Consider the following 16,812-nt stretch of genomic DNA (forward strand, 5'->3'; position numbering starts at 1 on the left):
CCATTAAAAATGAATGTTTTTCAATTAATGTGAATTTTCAGGATGCACACTTTCACAGATGTGATTTAAGTGCTGAAGACACCTCAATAATTATCTTATTAATTGATGATTTTCAACTGAATAGGAATAAAACATATCTTGATATTGTAGAGAACCCCATCCACATGTTGTAGATATTTTCAAGATGTTTATTGTGTACTTAATTGTTAGTCATTATTTTTAAAATGTGGGGAAGAAAAAGGCAAACTTGTCCCTGAGATCTCGCGTAGTTTGCGAAATATGTGTCGAACGGAAGCCGCCATAGGTCAGTTTCAATCGGCGTGCTCATTTGAACCAGAGGAACCGCTACGAAGCAGGGGGAGAAGAGCGGCCCAGTACTGATAATCCAACTTTCAAGTCAATATTGTACGTACATATTAGTTCGCTTGTACTTTGTCAAAATATTTTAGATGGATATTGCGTCGACCAGACCGCCTGATCGGGTAAAGCGTTCTGATAAAGCGAGTATCAAAGCGGTTGTTCGTTACATAGCATTAGCCTGGCTAGTAGCATTAGCATTGTCGGTCAAATTCTATGGCCGAACGGCTTAGCAGCTAACGCCAGCTTGCAAAACGTGTTCGCCAAGTTTGTACCTATTATTGGCTGGCAACGTTGTGTTAACCGCGAGGCCTTACACGGCTACTCAATTGTTAACTTTCTCTTAAAGGATGGCTCGGTACTGGGCTTCCTTTGGAGAGCGGATGGCGGCATTTGCCTATTTTCATGCCGTGCACATTGGGAACACCCAGCCCGGAGCTGCCCTGCCGACCAGGCCTGAGCAAGAAGGGCAACTTTGGTAGCACCAGGTCAGCTCTGTGTGGGCATCCAGAATATAGCATAACCAACCGATAAATTAATCGACAATGGATGCTGTAATATAGGTAGACAAATTAGCCCGGTTAAATGTACTAAAGCTAAATCACGCTGTCTGATTAGCTTGGAGCCGGGCAAGGCGGCGCTGCTACAAAGCTAACTCATCCCCAGACAACTTTTCCCTCAGACTCAGACCAACCACGGGTGAACACGACCCGCCTCAGGTTAGCAGTGAGGGTCGGGTACATGTGCTGCGCAGCACGTTTTGGACGAATTTGGACGAGAAACGTTGAAACACAAAGCATTTCCGTAACTCCGCACTAGCGGACCGGGTGGCGTGGGGGTGGGGGTAGGATTAACTTGGAGCGGTTAAGCCGGGTCACTGAGATTTTAGCTGGTCGTGTTGACTAATGTCCTCGTTTTTGTGCCACGGGCCGACTTCCAATTACGATTTTATGTGTTGGCATGCTGGCACTCCGAGGCCAGCCGCTGCTGCGTGTTTATTATATCTCTCAAATGACCCTCTACCCACGTCTGGAGGGTCCACCTTGAACCCTGCACCATGTGCACTCTCGTCTGTCTTCAGTCTCCGTTTGGCCTGTTCCTTTTCTTTGTCAGCCTTTGGGCACATGGTGTTGATTATGTAAAAATAAAAAATAGAGCAGAGATTTGTATAACTTTTCACATTATCAATTGGCTCTTTTTAGTGGTGTGTTGCAGTGGCTGGTTTAAAAGAAAAAGGCCTCACAGTGATTGCCATAGATATTTTAGACTTAACAACATCCAGTGATACAAGTTAAGGTTAAATATGCTCTTTTGGGAGACCTGTTTGTGTAGAGGTTCTTCAGATGAGTGATCAAAGTCTGTTTTCATCATATCTGTGTAGCCGACCTTACCAGTTTTCCTAGTGTGCTCTGTCCCTAAACTGTGGCCTTTTTAAGCTGCTTCCTTAATCTTACACATGCAAGTGGCCTTTGGAGATGATGCATCAAAAAACATCTGACTTCCACTGATGGTGTTTGTATTCATACTGTCTGATCCAGAGACCACTTGCTTACCTATTTCTCATTAGTTTTACTTGGTAATCTGTGTGTGTTATCAGAAGACGCTGGGGAAAAATGTGTAGAACTAAATTTATATTTGTTCTTTTTCAGGATGGAGTGGCAGCCAGATGAGCAGGGACTCCAGCAGGTCCTCCAACTGCTCAAAGACTCACAGTCGCCCAACACAGTCACGCAAAGAGCTGTCCAACAAGTATCCTACTACAGTGTGATCTGATAGTGTGCATTGTACAGCTAGTGAATTATGTTTTGCTAAATTGTGCCTCTCTAATGACATTTTTATGCTAATGCAAAGTGCAAAGTGATTTTGACCTGTGCCATGTTGTGCTACTGTAACACTGTATTATCAAATAGGAAGTTGAGTATTTTCCTCATGCTGAGGATTTTTCTGTAGTTGCTCTGTTCTATTTTCCCCAAGCATGCAATTGTACACACTCCAAACTCCACTAATGTCTATCTTCTTCTATTAATAGAAGAATGCTATATATGTGGTAATTCCATATAGAGAAACTTGTTGTTTTATATTTTTTTTGACTGTTGTACAATTGTCAAACTCATTACTTACCATAGAGAACAAAGGGCAGTTGCTTAATGTGTAAAATCAAAGTGAAATGGTCCTTAACTGCTGTGCCAGAAACTTGAGCAACTCAACCAGTTCCCTGACTTCAACAATTATCTCATCTTTGTTCTCACACGACTCAAAAGTGAAGGTAAGTAGCCAGATATGTTCCTCCCCTCTCAGTCATATATAAACCATTCATATCATTGAGAAAGGCCAATATGTATCACTCAGTGTCTGATGTTGCTGGATGTGACGGGGGACGTTCTGATGGAGTTAAATAGTGAAATAGTTGATATGACGTACATTTAATGAAGAGCTCAACTGAGCTTTTTGTGTATATGTATGTACATACATTTAGATATCAGTATAAAAATGGTGCATTATAACACACATATTGAACATCACAATACTTTAACTTTGTAACAAAATTCAAACTTTATAAACATTCTAGAACAATACTGTTAACATTTGCACATGCCTAAAAATAAATGTTGGTGAATGATTGTCTTAAGTTACAATAAGGACGTGTAGTTACAGGCAAATGATGACAAATTGTTCCACACAGTGAGACATACAGATTTTAAAATCTAAAAGAAAAGGAGTACTGTTTAAGGTCAACTTTGAAAAGTAAGACATGGGCATTCATACTGGGACACATTTGTTGATTGGTTTTCTCTCTTCCAACCTTTTCTCTTTTTTTTCCCCCTTCATCTGTCCAGATGAGCCAACTCGCTCTCTGAGCGGTCTGATTCTGAAGAACAATGTCAAGGCCCATTACCAGAACTTCCCCCCAGCTGTTGCTGACTTCATCAAGCAGGAATGTCTCAACAACATCGGTGACCCCTCGCCGCTCATCCGTGCAACCATTGGTAAGTATGTGGGCGTTGTACTGACGTGTGGTGTGAATGCTGCTCTCCATCACCGATTCTTTTTGTGGGCTAGTTTTCCATCCAGGCACCAAATTCCAATTTTTTTCCCCTTCCCCCACTTTCTCTCTGGAAATGATGCATAAAAAACATCTGAGTGTCTGTGAAGGTGTTTGTATTCATACTGTCTGATCCAGAGCTGCTGTAAAGGGCAACTGCTCATCATTACATCAATTATAAAGCACTGTCTTAACTGTATCATGTTCTGTGCCTCTCTCTTTCTCCTGCAGGCATCCTGATCACTACTATTGCCTCCAAGGGAGAGCTACAGACATGGCCCGAACTGCTGCCCCAGCTCTGCAATTTGCTCAACTCAGAAGACTACAACACCTGCGAGGTCTGCACTTACCCCAGTCTGGGCACTCTCTCTCTCTATCTCTTTCTTTCTTTCTTTATTTCTTTCTTTTAAATGCCATGAAAAGTCAGGCTGTCACTTTTCTTTAAAGCCCTGCTCACTCAGACAGGTGTTATCGCTTATTCTGGCTGATTAGATCAACTGCTCAGGCTGAATGTGGGTATGGTCACACTGAGAATCACATTAGGTCCCCAGACTTCAAGTACAGATATAAGTAATGTAGATTTAATTTGTTGCACCCCTAGCAGACGCAGCCACACTCATAGGAGAGTGGGAAAGACGTCAGTCATGGTCTGTGCACGCTCACTTCTTGCGCGTGTGACTAATTTCAGCTGCAAAGTGATGTCTGTACAGTGCATTCACTACTCTTGCTCTCGTTTTTTATTGTCTGATGCAGTCTCGTTCTCTCCTCTGTGTCCCTGTACGTTTGCGTTTTGATTTGACAGCCTCTCTGTGTATGTCCGTGTCTCAGGGCTCGTTTGGAGCACTGCAGAAGATCTGCGAGGACTCGTCGGAGCTGCTGGACAGCGACGCTCTGAACAGACCCCTCAACATTATGATACCCAAATTCCTTCAGTTCTTCAAGCACTGCAGCCCCAAGATTAGGTACAGGAGACAGAGCGGGAGTTATTTTTGATGGTGTGTTGTCGTTAGTGTCTGGGCGTGATGCATACTAACATCTGACTGACAGTGAAGGTGTTTGTATTCATACTGTCTGATCCAGATGTTATGATTTCACTCTCACTTTGCCTCTCACATTGAAATAATTGCTTAATTCAAGAGTTAAATAAGTGCTAATAAGATTCAGTGAGAAGTTCTTCTCCCAGTGCAATATATATTTTATAGGATGCACTGTAAGTGGCATTTAAACAGTTTTCTTGGCTCAGAAAGAAGCCTGGATGGTACCTCAGTCTGTTATTGTCTCCAGCTTTTTTTTAAATACACTCTTCATTTTAACACACACTTCTCTGATCTGATCTCCAATCCGCTTCTCTGCTCGACTCGACTGTTAACTCGTGTTCTACTGGCTCCATCAATTCTCCTGTCGTCCCTGCAGGTCCCATGCCATCGCCTGTGTGAATCAGTTCATCATAGGCAGAGCCCAGGCCCTAATGGACAACATCGACACCTTCATAGAGGTGAGCTGCGTGTTTGAGCGCTGATGTAAATCAGGCTGTGCAGTTTTTAAAATTTACCCCTGTCCAGCCACTTTGTTGTTCACCCTGTTCTGTTTTTTTTATACAGCTCTCTCACAGTTCATTTCTCTCTGTTCTTATCCTCCCCCCCCCCCTCGCTAGAGCCTGTTTGCGCTGGCAGCAGATGAGGACTCTGAGGTTCGTAAGAACGTGTGCCGAGCCCTGGTCATGTTACTGGAGGTCCGCATCGACCGCCTCATCCCCCACATGCACAGCATCATCCAGGTGAGTGTCATACGACTCCCTCCGCCCAGCTGTGGACCATTTACACGTCCTTGTAATTATTCTGTCTGGACATGATGACACACCCAGCTCATTGATTTACAATGATACCTATAGTTCCTATATTTTCTGATCCAGATTTGACTGTCTCGACTGTTGCATAATGGTGGCATCTTCCTCTCAGTCCCCACTCATTTGTCTTTATTGTTAAGTCTCACACGCACGCCTTTCTCTTCTCTTGCAGTACATGCTGCAGCGGACCCAGGACCCAGATGAGAACGTGGCTCTTGAAGCCTGCGAGTTCTGGTTGACTCTAGCAGAGCAACCCATCTGTAAGGAGATGCTGTCTGGACATCTGGTGCAGTGAGTAGCTTGCTAACTATTGTTAAAGGAAAAACACGCTCTTTGTTGACACAAATTATTAGCAAGAATGAACTTATGTTCATGTATGGTAAGTCTTCTTCCCTTCCTTTCCGCACAGACTGATCCCTATCTTGGTAAATGGGATGAAGTACTCAGAGATAGACATCATACTGTTAAAGGTGAGCTTTCCTTTTGTTCTGAAATGAATCCAAACCTAAAATCCAATTGAAAAACAAAGCACATTCAGATTTAGATCTAATATTACAGAAGGAAGGTGATGATTTAGAATCGGCCTTGATGCTAGGAAAAAATGGTTTGTGTCTGTCCCAGGGTGATGTGGAGGAGGACGAGGCAGTGCCAGACAGCGATCAGGACATTAAGCCCCGTTTCCACAAGTCGCGCACTGTCACCTTGCAGCATGAAGGAGGAGAGGGTGAGGAGGGCGAGGACATCGAAGAGGACGATGACGACGATGACGACACGCTGTCGGACTGGAACCTGAGTAAGTGGAGGAGGAGTTCAGTCAGAGAGAAAACAGAAATATAACATTTTCTCAGGCTTTGCATCTACAGTAAATACATCTTGTATTCTTCGCATGTCATATCCAGTTTCCCACATTTCTTTCTCTAGGATGTACGTTAATTTAACCCCCCCCCCCCCCAAAAAAATGTAGCATGGTTTTAACATGCAGATGTTGCTGTGACAACAAGTACAGTTTGTTTGTAGAAAAATAAAAGATTTGATGTTAGGTCTCTTGTTACCTTGTAACCGCTTTTTTTGGGTTGTTGTTGTAGGAAAGTGTTCGGCTGCAGCCCTGGACGTGCTGGCCAACGTGTTCCGTGACGAGCTGCTGCCGCACCTCCTGCCGCTCCTGAAAGGCCTGCTCTTCCACCCTGACTGGGTCATTAAGGAGTCTGGCATCCTGGTGCTGGGGGCCATAGCTGAGGGTAAGACTCATTGGACAAGAGTTCTCACAAAAACTGCTGATTTGTGTGTGTGTGTGTGTGTATATATATATTATATATGTATATATATAGATAGATAGATAGATGCAGTCTATCATAATTTCAGGAAATCCACAGCTTCACCTGAACAAATGTTTCCACTTTTACATAAACAGACAAGAGTGAAGGCAGAGGCTCAGTAGTTATTATTGCTGGACACTGCTGAGGAGCCATAATGAGTCATCTGAAGTGATTGCCACATATTCCACTGACCCAGATAAAATCTACCAATAGGATGTAGCCCTAATTGGATTAAATTTAGCAAATATTGCCCTTTCTACAGGCCTGTCCACACATGTTCAAACCAACATACATTTAGTCAAATTTAAGGCTTTAAGGTATATAGAAAATTAAATCTGATTTTTAGAACAGTTCAAAGCTCCCAGCAGTTACACTCACTGCTGCTTAGGGTTACTCACCAAAAGATCTAGGTCAAACAACATGTCGTCTGGGAAGTGTTTATAAAAGAAGATGGATGTTCTTGAAGGTGGAGTGAAAAGGCAGCAGTGATGGGAAGGTAGAGAGCTGTAATATCGTTTAAATACAGGGATAAAAACTCTTTTTTTTTTAGACGGTCTCTCCTAGAAGACATGGCTGTTCCCATGAAAGGTAGCTGACTCATCGTGGTGTGAAGTGGGTGTGAATATAGAAAGGGAAAAGGGGGGGGGGTTCGGCTATTCGACTAACCAAAAAGCAGGTGTGATAATGTATACTGACGCCTTCAGTTTTTCCACACCTTCAGGGCTGTTTTTGTAACTTATATATGCAGCTCAGTACTGAGCTAAAAATAAATGAGTATGAAAATCAGTTTCATCCCACGAGAGTTATGGCGTAGCGCTGCCAGCGTATATCTGTATATTACAATAATTAGTAGTAAATGTTTAAATTGCCTAATTTCATAGTTGCCAAGCAACAGCATCAAACACTAAACTACTACTGAAAGTAGTTAAATGATGATCTTATTTATAATAATTATGAACTTAAAATATGAATGACTTTTCAAAAACAAAGGTAAGAGTAGTTCACATGGGGAAATCCAGATCAAACAATTCAGAACAATAAAATTAAGTAGAATCAGGCCAGTAAAAGTACAGACACCACAGAAAGTACCAACAATAACATAAGTGTGGAATAATTATTAACACATTGCCCCTCTCTCTGTGCCTCAGGCTGCATGCAGGGCATGGTGCCCTACCTGCCAGAGTTGATCCCCCACCTCATCCAATGTCTGTGCGACAAGAAGGCCCTGGTGCGCTCCATCGCCTGCTGGACCCTGAGTCGCTATGCACACTGGGTGGTCTCCCAGCCCCCCGACTCCTACCTCAAACCCCTCATGACGGAGCTCCTGAAACGCATCCTGGATGGCAACAAGAGGGTGCAGGAGGCCGCCTGCAGGTGAGCTGCTTCACACTCCTCCTCTTCTGTGTGTATGTGTGTGTGGATGTGATGAAACACCCAGCTCATTGACTCACAATGATACACTTTGTTCCCATATTGTTTTCTGATCCACAGCCTGCATTCACTATAGCCTAGACTGAAAGAACCAGACACATAGATTAAACATTAATACATCCGCCATCTTTGTTTTCTCTTAGTGCGTTTGCCACCCTGGAAGAGGAGGCGTGCACGGAGCTGGTGCCCTACCTGAGCTTTATCCTGGACACCCTGGTCTTTGCCTTTGGGAAGTACCAGCACAAGAATCTGCTCATCCTCTACGATGCCATAGGAACTCTGGCCGACTCAGTGGGTCATCACCTCAATCAACCTGTAAGCGCCTCTGAAACGTAGACCCCTGCACCCTGCGTCTGAAGAGTTTTAAAAAGTAGGGGAAACCCTGAGATCTCATCAGTTTATGTTGTTTCTCAGGAGTACATTCAGAAGTTGATGCCCCCCCTTATTGCCAAGTGGAACGAGCTGAAGGATGAAGACAAGGATCTCTTCCCTCTACTAGAGGTGAGTGGTTGATTTTTCTTTTTTTTAAAGTAGTGCTAGTACAACAGCAGGTTTTTATCTTTCTGTTTTAATTTTTCCAGACACACTGACTCAAACAGCAATGAGACATTTGTAGATTTGACTGCTTTCATGTGATTTATTGGGCTTGCATCCCAGACAGCAAACTGTGCATGTCTGTGCCTTTTACAAGTCATCTTTGTGTTTTTTCACAGTGTCTGTCATCAGTAGCCACTGCCCTGCAGAGTGGTTTCCTGCCTTACTGTGAGCCTGTCTATCAGCGATGTGTCACGCTGGTCCAAAAGACACTAGCTCAGGCTATGGTGAGTAACAACCCCTCCATGACACACGCGCTCACCTGGAATAAATATGTTGTGTAGTTTAGTAGTTATCTCAGAGGTAACACTGAAACTTGTCTGTCCTGTCTGTGCAGATGTACAACCAGCATCCAGACCAGTATGAGGCTCCCGACAAGGATTTTATGATCGTGGCCCTCGATCTGCTGAGTGGCCTGGCTGAGGGTTTGGGGGGGAATGTGGAGCAGCTAGTGGCCCGCTCCAACATCATGACCCTCCTTTTCCAGTGCATGCAGGTATGAGGAACTTTCTGGACATTTTAAAAATTGTGTCAGAAGATTTTGTATGTATTTATTCATTTATGTTTACCTGACATGTTTGGTTGTGTTACAGGACACAATGCCTGAAGTGAGGCAGAGTTCTTTTGCCCTGCTGGGTGATCTCACCAAGGCCTGTTTCCTCCATGTGAAGCCTTGTATTGGTGAGTGTGCTTTATTAGAGCATTGGCTAAGATTACATAACTGCTCCTCTGTTATCGGTCTATCAGGGAGCACCCAGTACTGACTCATTGTGATATCTTAAGGGAGCTATAGATGGTCCAATGTCTTCAATGAGGGACTTTTACAGATAGGTTGTAAACAAATTCTGTGTGTGTGTGTAAGTGATTATTTTGTAACCAGTGTGTATCCATGTCCTCTCTCCAGCTGAGTTCATGCCCATCCTAGGACTCAACCTGAATCCAGAATTTATCTCTGTATGTAACAATGCCACCTGGGCCATTGGGGAGATCTCCATGCAAATGGGTGAGAAAGCAGATCGCACTTATCTGTATCCACTATGCTTTTTCTCTTATTTTTATTTATTTTTAAAAATGGTCGCCCTCACTGAAAACAAGTGCCCAGTATCTGGATATGATGAAACACCCAGCTCATTGACACAAAATGATACGTTTTGTTCCCATAACATCTTCTGATCCAGATATTGCACGCCTCATGTGGGTCACACTCAAGGAGGCATGGTTCACTGTTTGCCATCTTGAGTGTGCAGGTTTACATGTGTGCAAGCTCGTGTGTGATTTAGTTTAACAAATGCAAACCAATCTGCGGTTTGACAGTCGGTAAAACATCCTTTGCCTGAAAGTTGGTCATGCAGTGAACCCCCCCCGCCAAACACTTCCACCACAAAATGGCGAGGCACCAGAACCAACCTCGTTATGCTTGTGTGTGTGCGCATGTTTGCCCACGTAGCCATTGTGTGTGTGTGTGTGTGTGTGAGATCCAGTCAGCCCAGTGACACTCTGTGTGATATCCTTACAGGCACAGGTGTCAAGCAGCAAACAGGGGATTGTCCAGGTGAGCGTAGGGACACGAGCAAACCAGTCATCTGTTTAGACCACAGTGCAAAATCAAACAAGATTTTTCCACTTGTGTTGAGTCCTCTTCACTTTATATAAATGCCTATAGTTATTTTAGCTGTGTTCACCCCTGTGTTTATTTCCTTGCATCAACACTTTTGCCCTTGCTGATATTGTAGACACCTTATAACAGCGAATTTTTCCTTTAAAACATAGGAATATAGGTTAGAAACTATTAACGTGCATCTTTGTGGTTGTAGAGGGACTTTAATAAGCCTTTAAGGATTAAATTTAGAATTGCCTTGAGCATAAGACAAAATATTGTGTTGACTTTTCACACTATCAAATAACTCCAGGTTATTTGGAGAATTTTTTACAGATTAGTAGGTCTTTAAAATAAGTGTGTGTCTGTATGAGTGAGCAAAGAAACTTAAAAAAGTTAACAGGTCAAACATAAACTTAAAGAATCCTACATGAACACAGTTTTTGTTTATTCATACAAGTGATTTCTGTATTCATATTCTGCATTCATATTTTTCAAAGTCAAAACTGTGGCATTTGCGACCACGACACTTCCACACTGCAGGTGGCCTGTTTTCCTCAGGCATTTGATGATGTGCTCCTTCTCTGCTGTGTGTCTGCAGGTGCAGAGATGCAGCCTTACGTGGGCATGGTCCTGCCACACCTGGTGGAGATCATCAATAGACCCAACACACCCAAGACTCTGCTGGAAAACACAGGTAGACCCGCAGTCATACATGTGCAATATAATAAGTTAGGACGTTGCCTGACACATTAGTGAGTTAAGGTGAATTGTTTTTTCTTTTGTCTTACTGTGTGCAGCCATTACAATCGGCAGACTGGGTTATGTCTGTCCCCAGGAAGTGGCACCACAGCTGCAGCATTTCATTCGACCATGGTGAGCATTATTATCATCTGCATATGATAAAATAATATGAATACATTTCTATCAGCTTCCAGGAGAGAAATTTAATTCCAGGCTATTACAAATGGATAAGGGAGGTCATTTAACAACTGAGACGATGAACCAATAATCTCCATTTTTCTCTCCTTGTACCTCTCAGGTGCACATCGTTGAGGAATATCAGAGATAACGAGGAGAAGGACTCTGCCTTCCGGGGAATCTGCGTAATGATTGGTGTTAACCCTGCAGGAGTGGTGCAGGTGAGGTGATATGGTTTACTGTTGTTAGAGCTACAGGGGTTAGAGAGATAGGGGAGCAGTGTCTGAGAGTGTGATGAGGTAACAAGTCTCTTCTGTCCAGGACTTCATTTTCTTCTGTGACGCTGTGGCCTCCTGGGTCAACCCCAAGGACGACCTGAGAGAAATGTTTTATAAGGTGAGTGCTTCATCCAAACGACCTACTTCAACATTACTTTATTTTTAGATGACTAGAGTCATTAAAATGTCCTCTCGCCTTGTCTGCTGCTGGCTCACCACACTCTGTGATGATCACTTATCAGACATTCGAAATCTGATTACATGGTGCGGATGATTTTTGAGTCTGAGAAGTGTGGATAGAGTTTGCTGTGAAAGGGAGGAAGAGAAGTTGTTTCCACAAATAAAAATTTCATATCTAAGACAGCTTAATTGTCCATTGAATGCTGGCTGTTTGCTTCTCCCCCGAACCATGATTGTCCAATCATAGCTTAGCAAACAATAGTTCACACATTGTGTTTTTAGCCTTTGAAAACCAAAAGCAAAGAATGGTGTAAGGACTGGAGTTAACAATGTGTTTATCTGCCTTAAAAATTTCAATTGTTAGCATGTCTGGCTAATTAACTTACCGCTAACCAAATGTAACTTCTGAGGCCAAGGAGCACATCATTAGTGACAGCTACATTAGTTTGTAGGGTTACATAATTCAAAGGTTCACAACTAGTAGTGAATAGTAGTTCCCTGCTGTGTCAGAGCCTTCCTAGATACTGTCAATTAGCAAGGTTAGCTCTATCTTCTTTAGCGGACCTGGGGAGGTTTATACTCCATCAGCTCCAGCTAATGCTACAAGGTGTGTTACAAGTGTTTTTTCCTTCTTGTAATGTTAAAAGTGAAAACATATTAGAAAATACAAAAACAAGTATGTTAAGTTACGTTAACAATAAACATGGTGAGCAAGCTAACGTTTTACCAGAAACAGTTTTAGTCTGTCTTTTAGCATAGTATCATACATGTTGGCATCAGGTGCATATTTATTCTCATTTAAAGCAAATCAGGATGGAAATATTAAAAACTCAGCCACACAGTGTTTCCAATCAAGTTTTTTTTTAGCAATAATTGCCTAGCTAACATACAAGCTGCTAAAACTATTTTAGCAAAACCAGTGGTCTTGAAATGAGAGTCCTGCTGTTTTCCACAATCAATGCAATCAAATATGAATTTTGTGAAATACTGCAGAAAACTTTGAACAGGGCTTAGCAGACAGTTGTTGCGTGGTTGCATCCTGTGTAGAGGTGTTATCGCTTTGAGTTAAGGACAACACATCAGATTAATCCTTCTAACTACTATAAGTGTTCATGTTGACTGCTCAGTTGGCATCCATAATGGTTTTTTTTGTGTGTGTTTCTGTTTTGCTTTTCTTTTCCAAGATCCTTCATGGATTCAAGGACCAGGTCGGGGAGGAGAACTGGCAGCAGTTCTCTGAGCAGTTCCCTCCTCTGTTGAAGGAACGCCTGTCGGCCTGCTACGGCGTCTAACCCAACCTCCCCTGGGGTCCACACAGGACACCAACTGGTTAGGTATGTTTAGTAAACGCCTCTACATCACAAACCTCCAGGCACCATTCTGGAAGTGATGAAAATCCCAGCTCATTGATAAAAGCAATGATACATTTTGTTCCCAAATTAATTTTCTGATCCAGAATGTTCCTTTTGACCCCTGAACCGTTTCTATTAGCTTAATTCACTTGTTGCTCTATAATGTGATTGTAAAACTTGTTTCTCTGTTCTTCTCTTTCTCAGGTTAATGTAGGGGAGGGTTACTGGGGAACTCATTGCACTGCCCAGATCACGGGGGAGAAACAAGAGCTGGAGGGATGTGACTGGCCTTGAACCCTCCATTCAGCGGATGGCCCCCTTTCCCCCCGCGCCCTGTGTGTCTCTGTGAGGGAGGGTGGGAGGAGGGTGGTGGGTGTGGGAGGGTAAACTGGGGATATACATATACCTCTCGGATTAAACGCCTCACTAAATCCAAACACGCTCAAAAGTGACTTTCGCCAACAGCAATGCAGGGATCCTAAGTAGGTGAGGGCAAAACATGGGGCTGGCATAGACCCCCCCACCCCCTCGATTTGATTATTCTGTTAAGATAGATGACGGCTGGGAGGGGAGGGGAGGGAGGGTGGCAGATAGGTACATAATAAGGAATTATCTGAACCAGCATAGGGTGCCACAGTCCCAAATACCACAATGCACGTAGTCAGTAGAAAGACTCACTGATATAGATGTGTTTAAACAGGCTCGTGCTGAGGTTAAACAAAAAAAAAAACATGCTTTTACTATGTAACAATGCAGGAAATGTGCACAAATTTTTTTGCACCTTTTATGGCAAAATTGCATAAACCATTTGGTGTGCATATACATGGGTCTTATTATCTTTTCACATGTACATTTAGCTGAATTTAATTTCCTCTCCTCTTCCCTTGGTTGCTGAATTCCTCTCGGATCATAGGTTTCTTTTTTTTTTTTCTCCCTGATCTGAGGTTTTTTTAAAAAAAAAGATGCAATAGGTCTGTCCTCTAAGGTTTTACCACCATAGTACCAAGTTTTGTTGCATGGCGTATATCACCTCCAAAGTGGTGCATGTTGGAGTGAATGTCCGTCTTGTTGCTTTTCATTTATCGCATTAATTGTTGTCAGTATGGGGAGGCTGCCATAGTTTGAAGCCTGTCAGGCGCTTAGGTCTGTTGTCCTCCCGTTCATGCCTATCATCAAATCAATGTCCCTATAGTTTAATGGAGGCTGTGTGTGTGTGTGTGTGTGTGTGTGGGTATGTCTGTACGTGTGATCACCAACTGCAGGTAGATCAATACGTGAATTGGCTCATGTCTTGACTGAGAATCACTCACTGCAACAAGAGTTCAAATACTGTAGGCAAAGTTGAGAATCCTTTTTGCTGCTGCTGCTTCGTTTTTAGAGTATTTACAAAACGGACTTAATGAGAGCGATAAGACATCACCAAGAATGAATTGGTTCTTACTGATATAAATGCACTTTTTTTGTTTTGTAAGAAATTTAGAATTTCACATGTAAGACGTACAGTAATGATATACTGACCTTGAGATATAGTTTTTTTGATAAGTGATTTTAGGACTGTTAATGGCTTGCCAAGGTAAGCATAATGATGATAATGTTAAGCAATGGTAAAATGACTAGGTAAGACTTGAGGCCTCTTAACATAGTTTTATAATGTAGCGCCTTCTAAAATGGATTGAATAGGATTTAAGAGGGAGACATCTTAATTACAGTATTTTGGATCCATGTCCTAGTGCACCTGTCAATCCATATCTGTGTTTTAAGGATGTCCCCCCCTGTCTTTTTCATCAGTGCTTTTTCTTAAATGATGGCTGTTTGAGCCATCGGAGCTTGTCCTCGTCATGAACATTGCATGCTTTTCAATAAGTCTTGCTCCTTTTTTTTTTTTTTTTTTAGTCATTTTATAACGGGTCCCTTTTGGAGGGATCTACCTAATAAGAGCTTTGTCAACTGCAACACAAGTCGCTGCTGGACTAATAAGGTACTCCTCCAGCTTACGATCAAACTAGTGATTGTTGTTGCCATATCTTCACCCGTTGATACTGTGTAGGATATGCCTGGGAATACGCTGACTCTGAGTCCTAATAGTTCTCCCCTGACACTGGTTAGCTTATGTGAGAGAGTGGTGGTCTTTATCCAGCTTTATCTTTTTAGTCATTGTCCATAGTGGACGGTTGTAATGTTAAAGTGTGTATGGCTGTTTGCCTGTTGGTGTTTTACTATAACGGTGTGTACGCGAGTACTGCTTAGATGTAACTTTGCACCAGCCCTACTCTAAAGTTAAGTGCGGGGAAGTAGTTGGAAGTCATGCCTCGGTTCATGCGGCCAGAGGGAGAATCGACATTTGCCTGCCAGTTAACATCATCAGTTTGATTGTCAGGGTGTTTAAAACTCTAAGATGAAGACTTAAAGTAAATACTGCCTGATTTTAAATTTAAAAAAAAAAAAAAAACATTTTCTGGATTTTGTCTCACATCTACAGGTTGTGTATTTTACAGAATCAGCATTAATGTGCAATTTTATTATTTTCCCTACACAAATGTGACAGATTTTAGATTTTGTTGTAGCACAAATATTTCCGGTGTCAGTGTATTCTGGGTTCCTGATCGCTTTTCTAAGCTCGAGCACCTGCTGAATACTGATAGCATCTCTTCCCCATGTTTAACTGGTAGGCAAGTGTTGAGGTGTGAGGTGGCCGCTCATTCACCAGGGGCTGGACAGATGTGCCTGGAGCAGAAACTGGTGAAGCATTCATTACAAGAATGTTTCAGCGGGATGATGTTCCTGTGTCACAAAGAATTGGTAAAAAGTTGAGGCTTTATCACTCCTCACCATGTTGTGATACACTAAGCTATCTACAGAAGTAAATTTAAATGCAAGGTGTCCACAGGTTGTTTCTTTTTTTAAATTGAATTTTTATTTTGATGCACGTGAGTTTTTTTTTAAAAAATTATTTATTTTGTTTTTTTGTTTGTTTTATTTTGTTTTATTTTTTTGTGCTCCAGTGCACAAATTTTTTTTTGGACTTTAAAAGTTTTTTTTTCTTTTTCTTTTTGTTTTTATTCTTTTTGTTTAAAGAATAATTTGTTTTCGTTGTTTTATAGCGGACCATTTGATTATGTCAAAGTTGATGTTGTGGTTGGACTGAAGGAGAGTCGGTGCTTGGTGCATACCTTAGGGAAGAATGTGGAAAACTTAATTCATAACTTGTTTCAATCTGATATCAAGGCTGGCAATTGAATTTGATGTAGTACCTTTTTTTGCTGAACTGTGGTGCAGGTGGGATGTATCCCTTTTTATTTAATTTTTGTGAATAGGGGAAAATAAAAGTTTTTTTCTATTAAGCCTTGAGTTGTTGAGTGAAGTTTTTGTGTCCTGCATGATCATCAGTGTGTTCAGAGAAATATTATTTGCCTTGAGACTTGAGCCTGAAACAGTTCAGGCTGGAAACACAACTTAAACTCACAGATGGCACTCCTTTCCTGGTGACTTAGGAGTGAACTTACATGATATGTAAGAGACTCCATGAACCACAGAAGCTGAAAACAACAGAAGAGACGAAAGACACATACAAAAACCAAAACAAATCTACAAAGTCTTAAGTTATTAAATCAATAAAAAGCAAAAGAAAATAAATGAGGAAATGCATGTAATATATAGTGGTTTCAAAAGTTGGGGTGCAACAGCAGTTTTCTTTACATGAACAAGTGGGCCAAATACATTTGTTCAACAGTTTGTATGAGGACTTAATAAAAATCCAGTACCTGTACATACAAGTCCTACATATAAATGCATGTCCTGGCCAAATGAGTTCACACAATGCTGATTAAGCCAATCATCTGTCTCATATATGTATTTCAATGTATACAAGAGTTTTAACACTGGTCTCTGTGGTAATAT

The 16,812-nt window shown here is 42.0% G+C and overlaps 1 protein-coding gene and 1 non-coding gene across 4 annotated transcripts; both read left to right on the forward strand.

Moving 5' to 3' along the window:
* The first annotated feature begins 285 nt into the window (after nucleotides 1–285).
* On the forward strand, nucleotides 286–16,256 carry LOC108880441 (transportin-2). Of its 3 annotated transcripts, XM_018671965.2 has the most exons (26): nucleotides 286–405; nucleotides 2,007–2,106; nucleotides 2,548–2,623; nucleotides 3,195–3,344; nucleotides 3,632–3,738; nucleotides 4,229–4,362; nucleotides 4,814–4,895; nucleotides 5,055–5,177; nucleotides 5,419–5,537; nucleotides 5,656–5,716; nucleotides 5,868–6,039; nucleotides 6,332–6,484; nucleotides 7,711–7,936; nucleotides 8,137–8,308; nucleotides 8,408–8,494; nucleotides 8,707–8,814; nucleotides 8,925–9,083; nucleotides 9,181–9,268; nucleotides 9,492–9,590; nucleotides 10,104–10,139; nucleotides 10,786–10,881; nucleotides 10,985–11,060; nucleotides 11,227–11,326; nucleotides 11,427–11,501; nucleotides 12,748–12,897; nucleotides 13,120–16,256. In XM_018671965.2, the coding sequence occupies exons 2-25, from the start codon at nucleotides 2,008–2,010 to the stop codon at nucleotides 12,853–12,855; spliced, it is 2,706 nt and encodes a 901-aa protein (XP_018527481.1). In that variant the 5' UTR covers nucleotides 286–405; nucleotide 2,007; the 3' UTR covers nucleotides 12,856–12,897; nucleotides 13,120–16,256. The 3 variants fall into 3 exon arrangements, with proteins under 3 accessions (XP_018527481.1, XP_018527489.1, XP_050930096.1); XM_018671973.2 differs by lacking the exon at nucleotides 10,104–10,139; XM_051074139.1 differs by lacking the exons at nucleotides 286–405; nucleotides 2,007–2,106; nucleotides 2,548–2,623 and having other exon boundaries at nucleotides 3,197–3,344; nucleotides 4,203–4,362.
* Nucleotides 1,827–1,895, forward strand: LOC127143057 (small nucleolar RNA SNORD41). Its single transcript, XR_007814224.1, has one exon. It is a non-coding gene; the product is annotated as a small nucleolar RNA SNORD41 (small nucleolar RNA).
* Nucleotides 16,257–16,812: the final 556 nt, after the last annotated feature.

This window comes from Lates calcarifer, linkage group LG11 (assembly GCF_001640805.2).
Source record: "Lates calcarifer isolate ASB-BC8 linkage group LG11, TLL_Latcal_v3, whole genome shotgun sequence".
In the NCBI taxonomy this organism is placed as follows: Eukaryota; Metazoa; Chordata; class Actinopteri; family Centropomidae; genus Lates; species Lates calcarifer.

What these genes read in the sequence shown, in the direction of transcription:
- LOC108880441 (XM_018671965.2), top strand. Translation starts at nt 2,008, where the DNA reads ATGGAGTGGCAGCCAGATGAGCAGGGACTCCAGCAGGTCCTCCAACTG. An exon ending in GCTGTCGGACTGGAACCTGA is followed by an intron (nt 6,040 to 6,331) that starts GTAAGTGGAGGA and finishes TTGTTGTTGTAG; the next exon opens with GAAAGTGTTCGGCTGCAGCC. An exon ending in ACCCTGCAGGAGTGGTGCAG is followed by an intron (nt 11,327 to 11,426) that starts GTGAGGTGATAT and finishes TCTTCTGTCCAG; the next exon opens with GACTTCATTTTCTTCTGTGA.